The sequence below is a fragment of the Chenopodium album genome, chromosome 22, assembly GCF_948465745.1.
Source record: "Chenopodium album chromosome 22, dcCheAlbu1.1, whole genome shotgun sequence".
Classification (NCBI taxonomy): Eukaryota; Viridiplantae; Streptophyta; class Magnoliopsida; order Caryophyllales; family Amaranthaceae; genus Chenopodium; species Chenopodium album.
Genome location: NC_137855.1, coordinates 10,133,647 through 10,149,076, shown reverse-complemented (window position 1 = coordinate 10,149,076; position 15,430 = coordinate 10,133,647). Strand labels below are relative to the sequence as shown.

The 15,430-nt window shown below is 40.9% G+C and overlaps 1 protein-coding gene and 1 pseudogene across 1 annotated transcript; both read left to right on the top strand.

The window, feature by feature from the left end:
* Positions 1-2,780: 2,780 nt before the first annotated feature.
* On the top strand, positions 2,781-5,763 carry LOC145605419 (putative calcium-transporting ATPase 13, plasma membrane-type pseudogene; annotated as a pseudogene).
* A 1,224-nt stretch (positions 5,764-6,987) lies between these two features.
* Positions 6,988-9,168, top strand: LOC145603919 (uncharacterized). The gene has a single exon (XM_081659888.1). The coding sequence runs from the start codon at positions 6,988-6,990 to the stop codon at positions 9,166-9,168; it is 2,181 nt and encodes a 726-aa protein (XP_081516014.1).
* Positions 9,169-15,430: the final 6,262 nt, after the last annotated feature.

Sequence of the window (15,430 nt, the reverse complement as noted above, 5' to 3'; positions counted from 1 at the left end):
TTAGTTAGATTACTTAGATTATGTTGAATTAATTGCTATACTGATTGTTGAATTGTTTAATTAAGTTAGTTTGATTTAATTTTATATGCAATTAATGCCAAAATTTTGTATAAATTTGACAGAATTGGAGGATGAAAAACAAAAGTTTAGAATACTTTTGGAAGGGAGGTGGAGGGTAGGCTTTCCATGAAGTTAGTAGAAACCGAGAAACATGAAGATTATAAGCTAGTTTACTTAGTTTTAAAACTAGCCTTGATTCTTCCCGTAGCAACCGCAAGTGTGGAAAGGGTTTTTTCCTCGATAACTATTGTGAAAAACAAATCGCGGAATAGTATGGGTGATCAATTTATGAATGATTGTTTACTTACATTTATTGAGAGGGACTTGTTTTTGCAAGTTAGTGATGATGATGTAATTAATCGCTTTCAAGTTATGAAAACCCGTCGTATGCATTTGTAAGATTTAATGTGTCACTTATGTAATCTTTGTCTTTTTATTATTTGTAATATTTATTGGTATTGAACAATTTTTTTTTCTATTGAATTATTTTTCTGCTTCATATTGAGTTCGTACCCCCATTGTCCGAATCCTGGATCCGCCACTGATGGGCATCATCGCGTTAAGAGTAGCAAGTTGCCAAGTTGCGACTTGAGAAAATAATTCGAAAATTTGCAACCATTTAAAGTTTTGCCTTCGTCTCCCAGTGGCGGATCCAGAAAAAATATTTAACGGGGTCAAAATACATTTAGTTAATTTTAATGGGGTCATTTGATATAAGAAATAACTAATTTTATTGAAAAAAAATTAATTTCATAAGAAAATTTCTTTTTTTTTTTTAAATTCAAGTGGGGTCATGGGACCCCACTCAAATGGCCTAAATCCGCCACTGTCGTCTCCCATGTCGATCAATCAAGCAATAGAAAAAAAATTGTAGAAATTAGAGAAATTGTAGAGTTTAGGGTTAGAGTTTAGAGAGTAGCATATAATAGCTCCGATACCATGTCAATTTAGAGAGAATAGAGAGAATAGAGACTTGTATTCTGTATTGGCATGTACATGAGTATATATATACAATCCTAAGAGACTAGGGCTCGAAACTATAACACGGCCCATTAGCTACATAATATATATATGGCCTAACATTTGTATTTGTAAATTACAGCCATTTAAAAATAAAATTGCAAATTGTAGCCCAAAAGTTCGTATAAATTGTAAATTGCAGCCCGGTGCAACTTTTTCATTGGTTTACATGTCGAAAAATCTTTGGTAAAGTCTTAGAGGCCATTTTAGCTCTTAGGGGTCCGAATTGAGCTCGAAATTAGCAAAAAAAAAATGTTAGTGCCTCGTTTTGTGTAACAAAAATGTATTGATTTATGGAAAATTGTAAAAATGAGACACTTCAGTTCGGTTTCAGGTAAACTTTTAAAGTTTTTGACACTCCTACTCTCAAACGTAGCCTCAGTGGCTTAACTTGCTAATTATTTTCTGATAATAAAGTAATTAAAATATTTGCTTGATTAAATTAAGTGGGATTATTCAAAAATAAATAAATAAATGAATTGAATCCTTTTTTGTCTGTTTGTTTGTTATTCCTGTAGTTGTAATCTTGTATGTTAAGTATCCACGTGTAAAACAAATTTTTTATTTTTTTTTTGGTGAAAGAGAGGGGGAAGTCGAGAAATAGAAATGCAATGTCCGATAACGGCGCTACGCCCGAAGTTTCTATTTATGCAAGGTCGACCCAGCAAGTCCAAAAAAGGATATTAGTAATATTAGTCTGAAGTGCGTATCAATTACGTAAGTATAAAAGATCCTCGCAGCTCAGTCGGTAAGTCTGCGCATAGGTTTTCTCCTTGTTAGGTCGTAGGTCGATTCTCATGTTCAACATTTTACCTTTTTTCAACAAATAAGCAAACTAAAGAAAGGCAGAAAGGAAAAAACAAAGAAAGATATCCACGTGTAAAACAAAATATCGTATTATCACCCAAACAATTTTTTTTTTTTTTTTTTTTTTTTTTTTTTTTTTTTTTTTTGTTTTTTACAAGTGAAAATTATAGAATATGTTATCTGATCTAATTAAAAACCGGAGTAGTACTTTCTATATATATATACATTATATTAATGCACATATATACATAGTATTATACCTTCAAAACATTGGGTCAAAAAAAAAAATAAATAATACATAAAATAAGTTGACATGAGAATGATTGTCAATAAATTAAATATAAAGTTATAGGTGTAAAATAACGAACGAACTAAAAAAATTAATCATTTGAAATATATGGGGTACTTGTATATCACACCATGTAATTGGTAATTAATCTGTAGTATACTATTATTATGAGAAAAACATTTAAACAGAGTTATAAAATATGTAGTATAATAGTAGGAAGATTTTTAAATTACCATTTAAAAATGTATCTATTTTCAAAATAATTACCCGTTTAATTTTAATTTTACCACCCCCTTAAATAAGAGAAATTCATCGGAATTTAAAATGAGTGGTAAACTGAATGGTTTTTGAATTTAAGGGGTGGTAAAATTAAAAAAATAATTTAACAGATAATTATTTTGAAAATGGATGCATTTTTGGGTGGTAAAAAAAAAAAACTTTGAAAAACAAGATAATCATCAATAAAAAGATGAAATTAAAATCTAGTTCTAGATTCTTCAAAAAAAAAAAAGTTCTAGGAAAAAGGTGGGAAACGCGTTTTATCCGAGTTAAGAGTAGCAAGTTGCCAAGTTGCAAATTATTCCTTGATTTATATCTACGTTGATTCTTATTACTTGATCCATATTTTATGGAATTACACCAACGTAAAACCACAAACTATTCCAACCACATCATTCATATCTGTAAGTTGATTCTTATTCTTTGATTCATATCCATGGAATTACACCAACGTAAAACCACAAACCATTCCAACCACATCAACAACCACTATGACGCACCATCCATTATTTCGACACCAAAAAGTTCATGGAGTTTGCCCTGCAAAATTGCTTACTTCATTGCTGCAATATCCAAAAGAGTCCTCAAGAACACCCAACACCTAACAAGGATTGTTGCCCGTTCTCCTTCCTATATTGTCGTTGATGTTGACGTTCAAGCAAAGTCGACCTCATATTTTCCTATAGATCGGCAAACCCTCACTTCACTGACAAGGGATAAGAACCTTGATTTACTTTCGCAACCTGGTGGTGTAAAGCATCTTGCTTTAACTCTAGGAACCAACAATGCACTTGGTGTGAGTAGCACCAACACTACTGAGCTTTTTCAAAGAAAGATTGTATATGGGTCGAATGTTTTCCCAAAACCATCTAAAAAAACCCTCCTCAGTTTCGTTATTCAAGCCTTGAAAGACACCACAATCATCATACTTCTCCTCTCCGCATGCCTATCCCTTGGATTTGGCATGAAGCAGCACGGCCTCGAAGATGGGTGGTACGATGGTGGAAGCATCATCCTTGCTATTTCTCTTGTCGCTGCGATTTCTGCTATCAGCAACTTCAAGCAGAGCCAATGGTTCACAAAGCTCTCCGACATTAGCAGTGATGTACAAGTTCAAGTTTTGAGAGATGGACGCCGCCAACCTGTACCCATATTTGAAGTTGTTGTGGGAGATATCGTGTATTTGAACATAGGCGATCGGATTCCGGCTGATGGGTTATTCTTGGATGGATACTGCTTGAAGGTGGATGAATCAATTATGACAGGAGAAAGTGACCATGTTGAGGTCAATGACAAAATTAACCCCTTTTTGTTCTCTGGCACAAGAGTTACTGACGGTGGTGGGAGGATGCTGGTTACTTCAGTGGGTATAAACACTTCATGGGGTGAGATGATGAGTTCCATAAGGTGGGATTTGGAAGAAGAGACTCCATTACAAAAACGGCTTAACAAGCTCACCTTAAACATTGTTAAGGTCGGGATTGTAGTCGCTTCACTAGCACTTCTTGTACTGTTGGTACGCTACTTCACAGGACATACTAGAGATGAGCATGGAATCCGCGAGTTCAATGGAAGGAAAACAAGACAAAGTCATGTAAGGACTGCAGTCTTAGATATGGTTTCTGCTGCAGTAACCATTGTACTTGTTGTTGTTCCTGGAAGTCTCCCTTTAGCTGTGACTTTAACTCTCGCGTATTCAATGAAGAAGATGGTGAGAGATAATGCCATGGTTAGGAGTCTCTCAGCTTATAAGACAATGGGGTCAGTCACTACCATATGTACTGACAAAACGGGTACTCTTACTCTTAACCAAATGAGTGTCTCTGAATTTTGGCAGGGGAAAGAAGTTGTACAAAGGCCACTTTCTTTATCAGAGAATGTTCAAGAGTTGCTTCATCAAGCAGTTGGGTTGAACACAACAGGAAGTGTCTGTCAAATACCTTCAGAGCAAATTCCGAAAATATCTGGCAGTCCCACGGAGAAAGCAATCCTCGAATGGGCTGTTCATGAATTGGGGATGAAGATGGACATGCTAAACAACAGTTTCGAGGTTCTGAAAGTTGAGGCCTTCAATTCAGAAAAAAAGAGAAGGGGGGTTATGGCTAGGATGACGAGTACTAACATGGTGCATCTGCATAGGAAGGGAGCAGCAGAGATGATACTAGCTATGTGCTCGAATTATTACAACCAAGAAGGGATGCCTGTGAGGTTGGAGGAAGAAGATAAAGAATATTTCCTAAAAATAATTCAAAATATGGCAGATAAACGCCTAAGATGCATTGCTTTTGCTCACAAACAAGGGGAGGAAGATGGTATCATGCAGCAGCTTGATGATGGTGAGCTCACTTTGTTGGGTATAGTTGGATTGAAGGACAAATGTCGATCTGGTGTTCTAGAAGCAGTAGAATCATGCAGGAAAGCACGAGTTAATGTCAAAATGATCACAGGAGACAATATTTTCACTGCCAAAGCAATCGCTACAAAATGTGGAATTCTCAAACCAGATGATCTACTACATGAAGAAGCTGTCATAGAAGGCATAGAGTTCAGAAATTACTCACTTGAGGAAAGAATGGCTAAAATTGACAACATTCGAGTAATGGCAAGATCAACTCCATTAGAAAGGCTTCTCATGGTCCAATGCTTGAAGCAGAAAGGTCATGTTGTGGCTGTGGCGGGCAATGGTACAAATGATGCTCCTGCCCTTAAAGAAGCCGATATTGGATTATTGATGGGTGACCGAGGAACTGATGTTGCAAAAGAGTGTTCTGATGTAGTCATCTTAGACAACAACTTTGCTTCTGTTGTCACCATATTGTCGTGGGGGCGATGGATATACAATAATATCCAGAAGTTCATTCGGTTGCAACTGACAGCAAACATAGCCGCCCTTGTAATCAACTTTGTCACCGCAATTTTTTCAAGAAATGTTCCTTTGACAGCAAGCCAGCAACTGCTATGGCTGAACTTGATCATAACTGTCATAGGAGCATTAGCTTTAGCCATTGAAGAGCGAACCGAAGATCTCATGGACAAAGACCCGGTTGGAAAAAATGAGCCATTAATAACCAAAGAAGTGTGGCGAAACCTTATTGTACAGGCACAAATGGCTGCCTTGTTAACCCTGCAGTTTTTGGGCCTGTCAATTTCTAAAGCAGGGGATTAACTGGACTGATATTGAAAGCTATTGTGTAACTTTGAGTAAACTTGTGACATGTATATTACTGAGAGTGTCTTAAAATCTTAATTCAATGTAAAGCAGCAATAAGATTTCCTCGTTATAATTGATTTGAGTCATTCTTATTTTATCTCCTGTCTAGTTTGTATGTTTTTTTTTAGGCTACATTATATCCGACATTCGAGTTGAAGCAATGTGACATGTTAACAAATAGTTACATCACCCAGTCTCACATACCCAGCCCTTAGAAGTGGAATATCTCTTCTTTTTTTTTTCCTTCTAATGTGAGATACTCAGAAAGTCAGAATTGAGTTTACATGGTTCTAAAATTTTTTTCATTTGCAACAATTGAACTTTTTAATTTCTACTTATCTGTTCTTTGAAATTCTTCTAAAAATTGATGCTCTCAATTTTAGACATATAGTAAATTGAATTTTCTGAAGAAATTTATCCATTAATTAAATACTTAAAAGTATATCCATTTTTTGTTTTTTTGGCAGCTTAATACAAAGTGATGCATTTTAGGATAGTATTAAAAATAATTTCTAGAAGATAAAAACATATTTAAAATGATTCAAAAAATAATTTTTACTACCTCCGTTACATATTATTTGTAAAGATTTGACATAAAGTAGAGAGAATAAACGTCCAATCATTGCAAATAATATGTAACGGAGGTAGTAATTAAATTACAAATTAAAAATAAATCAAAAAACAAATAATCGTAACCGTTCATTTAAAAAAATTGAGAATCATCACTAATACGGAGTAGTATACAAAGATTACAAAGTTAATAAAGTGCCGGAATCCTTCCGTCACTAATCCACCACATGTACGGGATGGTACCGACAGCATAGCTTTTTGGCCGATAAGTCCTTATTTTGTAAATTACATATACAATTAGCAAACTAGCTTAAACATCCACAATAGCCGGTTTCTCGGCCACGTGGAAAGTAGCTTAAAACCACGCAGGCACCTGCCACCTATAAGGTCGGTGCGCCACCTATAAGGTCGGTGCGCCACCTATAGAGGTATGTGGCACCTGCTTGGTTATCATTCTATATATACCCAACCACATTTTCCTGTTCAAGGTACAATCTCTCTTTCTCTCTTTATATACACTCCTTCTCTCTCTTAAAACTTTCCTTCTCAGATCACTAACTTTAGCATCGGAGCGGTTATTCCCGGATAACCCCCGGGCTAGATCATCTGTTTTGACTGTGCAGGTATCGAATTGGACGGTAAACCTTTACCAACCCCAAGACATCTCGGTATCGGAATTCACCCGGAACAATTGGCGCTAGAGGGAGGGGCAGTAATAACTTCTATCGTCCAAAAAAGACCTCCCACAGTCATGGAAGGAAATACCCTAACTACACCCATTCCAGAGTCAGAAAACCGAAATTTTGATAGCGGCATCCTGGCCACTGACGGTAACAGGGCCGCAAGCACCATACCGGAAATAACGGTGGAGGATGAAATCCACCTTTATAAAGACACGGTAAACGTACCGCCGACACCGGAAAGAACCCAAGCTACCCCGGATCCCTGGGGAGAGTTCACACCGGAAGAATTGGAGATAACGGCTAAAGTCATGCAGGCCATGTCTCGGAAAAGGAAGGAGGCTGGGATAACGGCCTTGAGAGAACCACAAAGGGGGCCGACACCGCCTGTAATTGTCAACCTTGAAGATCAATTCAATCAGGCCGAGCATCAGCCTCAGCCACGACCACCACCGCGCGAAATGGTGATACCCTCTGAACGACAGGTCACAAGAAGTGCACAAAGGGGGGAATCAGAATCATACCGACAGGAGGCCAGTAGTGGGCCGCCGAGGCACTTAGCCAGGGCCATCATCCGACCAAGGACGTCTCCCTTTACACAAGAGGTCCTTGATCAGCAAATGGAAAAAATAAAAATGCCGGCATGTACTTATGACGGCAAGGGTGACCCAAAGAGGTATGTAGCGGCTTTTGAAAGCCATATGATGTTGTATACCGATACGGATGCGGTATGGTGCAAAGTTTTTCCTACAACACTTATAGGGACTGCCTCAGATTGGTTCACTAATCTTCCACCCGGGTCTATTGACTGTTTTGAGACCCTTGTTGAGATGTTCACAAGTCAGTATGTGAGCAACAGTGCGAGACAGAGAACCTCAAGGGAACTCATGTCTATCAGACAAAGACGGGACGAATCACTGAGAGATTTCATTCGGCGTTTCAATAATGAAGCTAACACCATTCCAAAATTACAACAAGAAATAGCCGTCATGGCCTTGATGAGTGGTCTGGCCGACAGTGATTTTAAGAGATACATGGCGCGAAAATCTTTCCCCAACCTGGGGATAGCGTTCAGCAAGGCTCATGAGTATATCAAAAGCGAAGAACTTTTGAAAGCAGGCAACCAGACGATTTCGGCGGAACCGTCTCGGCGACAAAACACATACGTATCAGTAGAAACCCCAACGGAAGGGGTTCAAAGGCAGAACCCACAGAAAGCGAATAGACCAAACAGAAGTCTGGGACGATACAATAACTATACTCAATTAAACACACCAAGGGCCGCTATTTATTCGATAAATCAGCACAAGGAGGATTGGACCCGACCGGCACCAATGGTAACGAAGGGTCGGGATATAAAGAAATACTGCATGTTCCACAAAGATGTCGGCCATTACACCGAAGAATGTATCCAGCTGAAGGAAAACATTGAAGACCTTATCAGAAAGGGACACCTTTCCCAATACCGGTTTCAGGGAGGAACAAGCCGACAGCCCGCACTGACAGCCCGACAAACCGAATATCGGAAGCAAAGTGACCAGCCAACGCAAGACGATACCTATCGTCCAGGCCATACTGATTCGTATCGGCAAGGTGCTGCGCCTCCCGGACGCAAGATAACCATAGAAGTAATTACCGGAGGGCTTGTACATGGGGGCTCTGTTAGCGGCGCAAAGAAAAGTTTGTCGGAATTCAAGCATGTGGTGAACGCTTTAGGTGTGGATGAACGACCTCGACCTGCAGCGATGCCGTGTGTATCCTTCTCCGAAGACGATGCAAAGGGTATAGTTTTTCCTCATGATGATCCGTTGGTATTGATATTAGCAATCAATGGGTGTGACGTCAAACGTGCGTTGGTAGACGGGGGCAGCTCGGCCAACATTTTGTTCGCAAGAGTGTTTGATGCAATGATGATAGGTCGGAAGTACTTAACTCCAGTGTCGTACCTAGTTATTGGTTTTAACGGATCCACAGTCAGGCTTGAGGGAAGCATAGTACTGCAAGTAAGAATTGGAGAAGGATCAATGGCAAGGGATGTGATGACAGAATTCCTTATTGTAGATGTGCCGTCAGCATACAATGTTATCGTTGGTAGACCATTGATCCATGATGTGCAAGCAGTGGTATCGACTTATCACCTCACCATGGTTTATGTGTCCAACATCGGCAAAACAGAGCGTATCCGAGGCAGTCAGACAATGGCCAGAGAATGCTATGTATCGGCATTAAAGCAACCTGGCCGACAAAGTTAAGTGAACCCGCACAATCAGAAAAGAGAGCGATCCCCTTCCGCCCAAGATTTGGCAATGACGAATTTTGATACAAGGCCGATAACTGTGCCAAGACCGTTGCCGGGAGGAGAAACGATTGACATCGAGTTACAGCCCAGAGTCATCAATCGAACAGTAAAGATAGGCTCTGATATGAGTAGTGACATGCAATGCCACTTAATTGAGCTCTTAAGGGAAAATGCAGATGTTTTCGCATTCTCAGCTGATGAAATGCCAGGAATTCACCCAGACATAATGGTGCATAAATTAAATGTTGATAGGCGAGCTAGACCGGTACGACAGAAGAAAAGAAACTTCTCAACAGAAAAAATCGAAGCGATACAAGCGGAAGTCAATAAGTTACTAGCGGCAGGCTTCATTGAGCCGTGTACATATCCGGAGTGGTTAGCCAATGTCGTCATGGTTAGAAAGCCGTCATGAAAGTGGAGAATGTGTGTCGATTTCACTGATTTGAACAAGGCTTGTCCGAAAGACTGCTATCCGCTGCCAAGAATAGATCGGCTGGTTGACTCAACGTCAGGGCATGCACTCTTAAGTTTTATGGATGCCTTTTCTGGATACCACCAAGTCAGCCTCTATCAGCCAGACCGAAACAAGGCGGCATTTATCATAGATGCCGGAGTTTTTTGCTATAAGGCCATGCCTTTTGGGCTGAGGAACGCAGGAGCAACCTACCAAAAATTGGTGGACAAAGTCTTCGCCAACCAAAAAGGAAGAAATGTCGAAGTTTATGTTGACGACTCCATTGTGAAAAGCCGTCTAGCTGCAGATCATATTGACGACTTGAGGGAAACGTTCAGTACCTTGCGGCAATATAGGATGAAGCTGAATCCCGAAAAATGCGTGTTTGGGGTCAAGTCCGGAAAATTCTTGGGCTTCATGGTTAGCGAAAGAGGAATAGACGCTAACCCCGACAAGGTAGAAGCTATTCTCAGTCTTCCACAGCCGAGATCAATTAAAGATATACAGAAGTTAACGGGCCGAATGGCGGCGTTAACAAGATTTATCAGTAAATCTGCCGACAAGGCCCTACCATTTTTCATAATTCTGCGGCAAAACAAAACCTTTGTTTGGGGACCAGAACAGGTTAAGGCGTTAGAAGCTGTTAAAAATCATCTACGATCATTACCGACAATAGCAAGGCCGGAAACGGGAGAAACACTACAACTTTATATCTCGGCATCCCCAAAAACAGTGGCTGCAGTATTATTGGTGGAACGGAAGAAAACACAGACACCTATATATTTTGTAAGCCATGTGTTAAACGCTGCAGAACGCCGATATCCCCTAGTAGAAAAAATTGCATATGCAGTTGTAATAGCGGCAAGAAAACTGCGGCCGTATTTTGATGCACATACAATCGAGATTTTAACAAATCAGCCACTGGAAAAATCTCTTCAAAAGATGGAAACCTCTGGCCGTCTTCTTAAATGGGCAATTGAGTTGTCGGAATATGCTCTGGTCTATAAACCAAGGGTGTCAATCAAGGCCCAAGCCTTGTCAGATTTCATAGTCGAGACATCCTACAATGAAGAGGAGGAAGAGCTCGGCATCTGGAAAGTTTCCGTTGACGGCTCCTCAGCCGCAACCGGATCAGGGGCCGGTATAATCCTTACTTCCCCACAGGGAGATATCTTCGAATATGCAATTAGATTCAAGTTTAAAGCCTCCAATAACGAGGCTGAGTACGAAGCGGCACTGGCCGGGGTTCAATTATGCATAGCGGAAGAAGCAAAGAAAGTGGAGCTTTCCACGGATTCACAGTTGGTAGCAAGCCATTTCGACGGGACATATGAAGCACGTGAGCCGACAATGATGGCTTACTTGGAAAAACTCAAAAATACGACAGCAACACTTGATCAGTTTGTGATCAATTTAATACCACGTGGGAAAAACACTCAGGCAGATGCATTGGCCAAATTGGCAAGTTCATGTCTTAATAACTTACAACGAACAGTGATGGTTGAGGTTCTGGAACACAAAAGTATAGAAGGAAAAGAGCAGAAACAAGTAAATTGTGTAACACAAGGCCGAGAGTGGTTCGATGACATTCTGGCATATAAACTGCAGGGTGTACTTCCAACAAATAAAAGCGAGGCACAAAAAATCAAGAAAGACAGCGTCTGGTTTATTATGTTTCGGGGTATGCTGTACAAAAGAGGCTTCTCATTACCTTTGCGAAGATGCTTAACGGCATATGAGTCTGCGAGATTAATAGAAGAAATACACGAGGGTGATTGCGGTAACCATTCAGGCGGCAGATCCATGTCCTTAGAAGCGATGAAAAGGGGGTATTATTGGCCGACAATGAGCTCCGACACTATATCCTACGCCAAGAAATGTGATAAGTGTCAGAAATTTGGTCCAGTAATAAACCAACCACCTAACGACCTAACACCTATTCTCAACCCAATCCCATTCGCCCAATGGGGAATGGATATTGTCGGACCTTTCACTTCCGCCACGGGAGGCCGTAAATTTCTGATTGTAGGAATCGACTACTTCACGAAGTGGATCGAAGCGGAACCGGTTGCAAAGATAACTGCTACCGAGGTGAAGAAGTTTATCTGGAAAAACATTTTCACCAGGTTTGGGTTGCCAATAGCAATGGTGTTTGATCACGGTTCGCAATTTGACTGTAATCCGGTCAAAAATTTTCTCAGCATATATAAAGTGAAGTTCGCATATGCCGCGGTTTGCCACCCTCAATCCAATGGCCAAGCTGAAGCCGCTAACAAACAAATACTGACAGCACTGAAGAAGAAGATTGACGACGCCAAAGGACTATGGGCGGACTTGGTACCGGAAATCCTATGGGCTAACCGGACAACAACAAAAGAGACGACAGGAGAATCACCTTTCAATTTAGCGTTTGGGTCGGAGGCAGTCATCCCTGCAGAAGTAAGATTACCGACATTTCGAATTCAACACTTCTGCGAGGACCAAAATGATTTGCTGTTACGTCAGCAGTTAGATTTCTTACCAGAAGTAAGGCTAACGGCTTCTATAAAGTCCGCAGCCTATAAAAATAGAATGAGCCAGGCCTACAACAAGCGCGTCAACCATAGGCCGTTAGAGGATGGAGATTTGGTATTGCGTAGAACAGCTGCGACGGGAAAAGGAAATGCCGATGTTAAATTTACAGCAAACTGGGAAGGTCCGTATCAAATATACGAAACAATACGCCAAGGCTCCGATCGTCTAATGACCCTAGAGGGAGCCCAATTGAAAAATGTTTAGAACGCAACTGTCCTAAAAAAGTATTACGCTTAAATCCTATGTATTTGGCACCAAGTTAGCTAAAGCTGATCTGAATTTTGTAACAATATTGTATTAGCTCAGATATCGGCATAACTATTCTGTAAGTGTGTTATATCAGTCCTTTATAAGGATTACGTTGTACGCAAATTTTATTTTGGCAGAAAGCCGTTAATAAGAAATGTGAAATAGTCAGCAATACTAAAGAACCATCTGCCCACTTTCGATATGGACTCGTAATCGGCCTTGCTAGTCGTAAACGGCCATTCAAGTGTCGAGATGGTTGGATAACTATGCACCTAAAGGTGAGTTGAATAGACGGTCTGATCCACTGTCGTTACTCAGCCTGCTAAAGGTCGCAGCAGACTTTATTCAAGAGGAATGACGAACTTTCGTTCTCTTCCAATTGTTCATGACAGTTTATTGTTTAAGGACAATAATAAGTTTCCCAATTAAATGCTAAGGCATTTACCCGTAAAACTGCGGGGCAAGTGTATTGTGTATTGTGTATTATAAGTAAACAAACAAAAGTAACAACTAACAAAAATATAAGCAGTTATCATACACAAACAAAAATATCACAGACAGGAATATAAGGACAACCATCAAAATGGAGCGGATTACTATATAAAGCCGATAGTAATTGACAAGTATGCTAAACAGTTAGAAAAGCAAAAAAAAACTTCAGTAAGTCCCATATCGGACATAAATTATACAAACATAAGTTTTTTAGTAACAGGGATTGAAACACAAAGATAGATGACGGCCCAAATACTTCAGTTCTCGTCGTCATGAGGGGGAGTAGCAAGAAGGCCGTCATCAAACTCCTCTTCACGAAGGCCGCGAGGGTCGAGATTCTTCATGGTAGCAAGGCTGGGAGGGTCATCAAAATATTCTTGTTCATAGCTAGTGGGGGATAGATGTCGGTCAGAACCGTACGCATCCTCCACTGCCTGCCATTTCTCCTCACCCCACTCCTCGGCCTTGCAAATGCATCGATGCGCAGCAACCCAGCCACCGGTATAGCGATCGACCAACTTGTTACGGTACAAGTCCGACTGCAAGAACCGATTGACAGCTCTACGCTTTATGGCCGACTTTTCCGAACGCAGTAGTTCAAGGCTATCCTCGGCCCTCTTCCTGCCGCTCTTCTCGGCTTCCAATTGCTGCTCAAGATCAGCAATTCGAGCCTTTAGCTGAGTTTGATCCTCAAGCTGCTTGAAAAGCTCATCACGGTCAGTGGCTTTGCTCTCCATCAGCTTCAGCTTGCCCTTATAACCTTCAACCTCAGCATTGTGGGCCCGGCGTTCGTTATCGGCCTTTTTCAGAACAAGCTCCGCCTTGTCTGCCTGCCTTTGATAGTGCCTATACATATGAACGACCTTAACAACAGAGTTGACGGTCTTTCAAAAAAAAAAAAAAAGAAAAATTACTTACATTATTCTGCTATTCAATAAATAAATAAGAAAGAAGAAAGAAATAAACTTAAGTGACATACCTTCAATAGGCTGTTCATCATTTCGCCACAAGGAGCCACAACACGACCAGTAAGCCTATCGGCAGGAGTGGGAAGATCCTTCAGCATTCGCCAGCCAAGGCTACCCCCAGATGACGGGTCATCAAAATGAACAGACTCACCTCTGTTCACCGTCAGTGTCGGGCGCCAAGGCTCACTAGCACTACCAGCTGGGAATGCCGAGAGCTCATCTGCTACCTCTTGCGGAATTTTTACATGTGGTACCTCAATAAACTCCGAGGCAGAGGCAGGAACAAAGGCGTTCTGGGCTCCAGATTAGCCGACATTAGCCTGGGTTGTTACCTTGGTAACAGTAACAACCTTCTCGGCTTCAGAACGGGGCGGCTGCAAGGACGACAAGTCGACATCATCCTCGTCCAAATTCACAACGCTAAGCAGAGACCGACATGAGACAGGGGAGCGTTGCCCAGAATATAGTTACAGTTGGGCAGCCACTCCCTTGGAACGGCCTTAACTTGTTTACCCTCATTAATGTAAATACACTCAAAAAACCGAAAAGCTTTTCGTTCAAGCTTGCCTAAACTTCTATCCCTAAGTGTATCAAACCAAGTATGAGGAGGATAGAAGGTCCTTCGCAAAGCAAAGCTGTCAAGAACCTTAAGAAAATAAAATTGATTCTGCCAATTCTTACAGCTGGTCAGTTTCGGCCATACTGTAATTCTACCATTGGTAGTGACAAGAGACCACCAACCAGATGATTGACTGTCTTTTTTAAGACGATGAATCTTACGAACAAGATTCAGAGTTAACGGAAAATCCATATAAATCATCGTCCATACCAGAGATACAATATTCTGAATGGCAGGAGGAGTTAACTGGGCAATGCAAATATTCCAGGCCCTAAACATTTTTTCGATAAAATGATGAAGCGGAAAGCGGAGTCCGAACTCCAGATGTTTGGCATACACGGCAATATGCCCAGCTGGGCAGTCAAACACAGTACTACCGGAAGGTGGTAGAGTAAGAACATAGTCATCAGGAAGCCCGAAAAACCTCTTTCCAACACCGCAATAATCCTTCTCGGCAGCAGTTGCCAACCATTTGTCGTCAATAACAATAGTCTTTACCTTTAGCGTATTAGCAATCACTAAAGGTCGTCGGTGTTGCTCATCATCTTCTTCCGAGTTGTAACCTTCGTCTAAGGCTTCCTCGGAAATGATTTGTTCGCCTATGTTAATGTCTTCATTTATATCGGAGTCAGTCTCTGAATTATCAGACCCACTTCCGCCAGCTTCTTCTTCCTCTCTCTGATTTTGACTACCTCCACCTTCCTCATCTGAAATCTCTCATCCCCATCTGATGCCGCGCTGGGTTCGGTAGATCCCATGTCTTCTTCATTGGGACCTGACGCTTCAGCCTCAGGATCAACAAGGGGCTCTTTACCAGGTCTTCTATCAGCGCTCTCGGACTGATTAGAACCAACGCTAG

What these genes read in the sequence shown, in the direction of transcription:
- LOC145603919 (XM_081659888.1), top strand. Translation starts at nt 6,988, where the DNA reads ATGGAAGGAAATACCCTAACTACACCCATTCCAGAGTCAGAAAACCGA.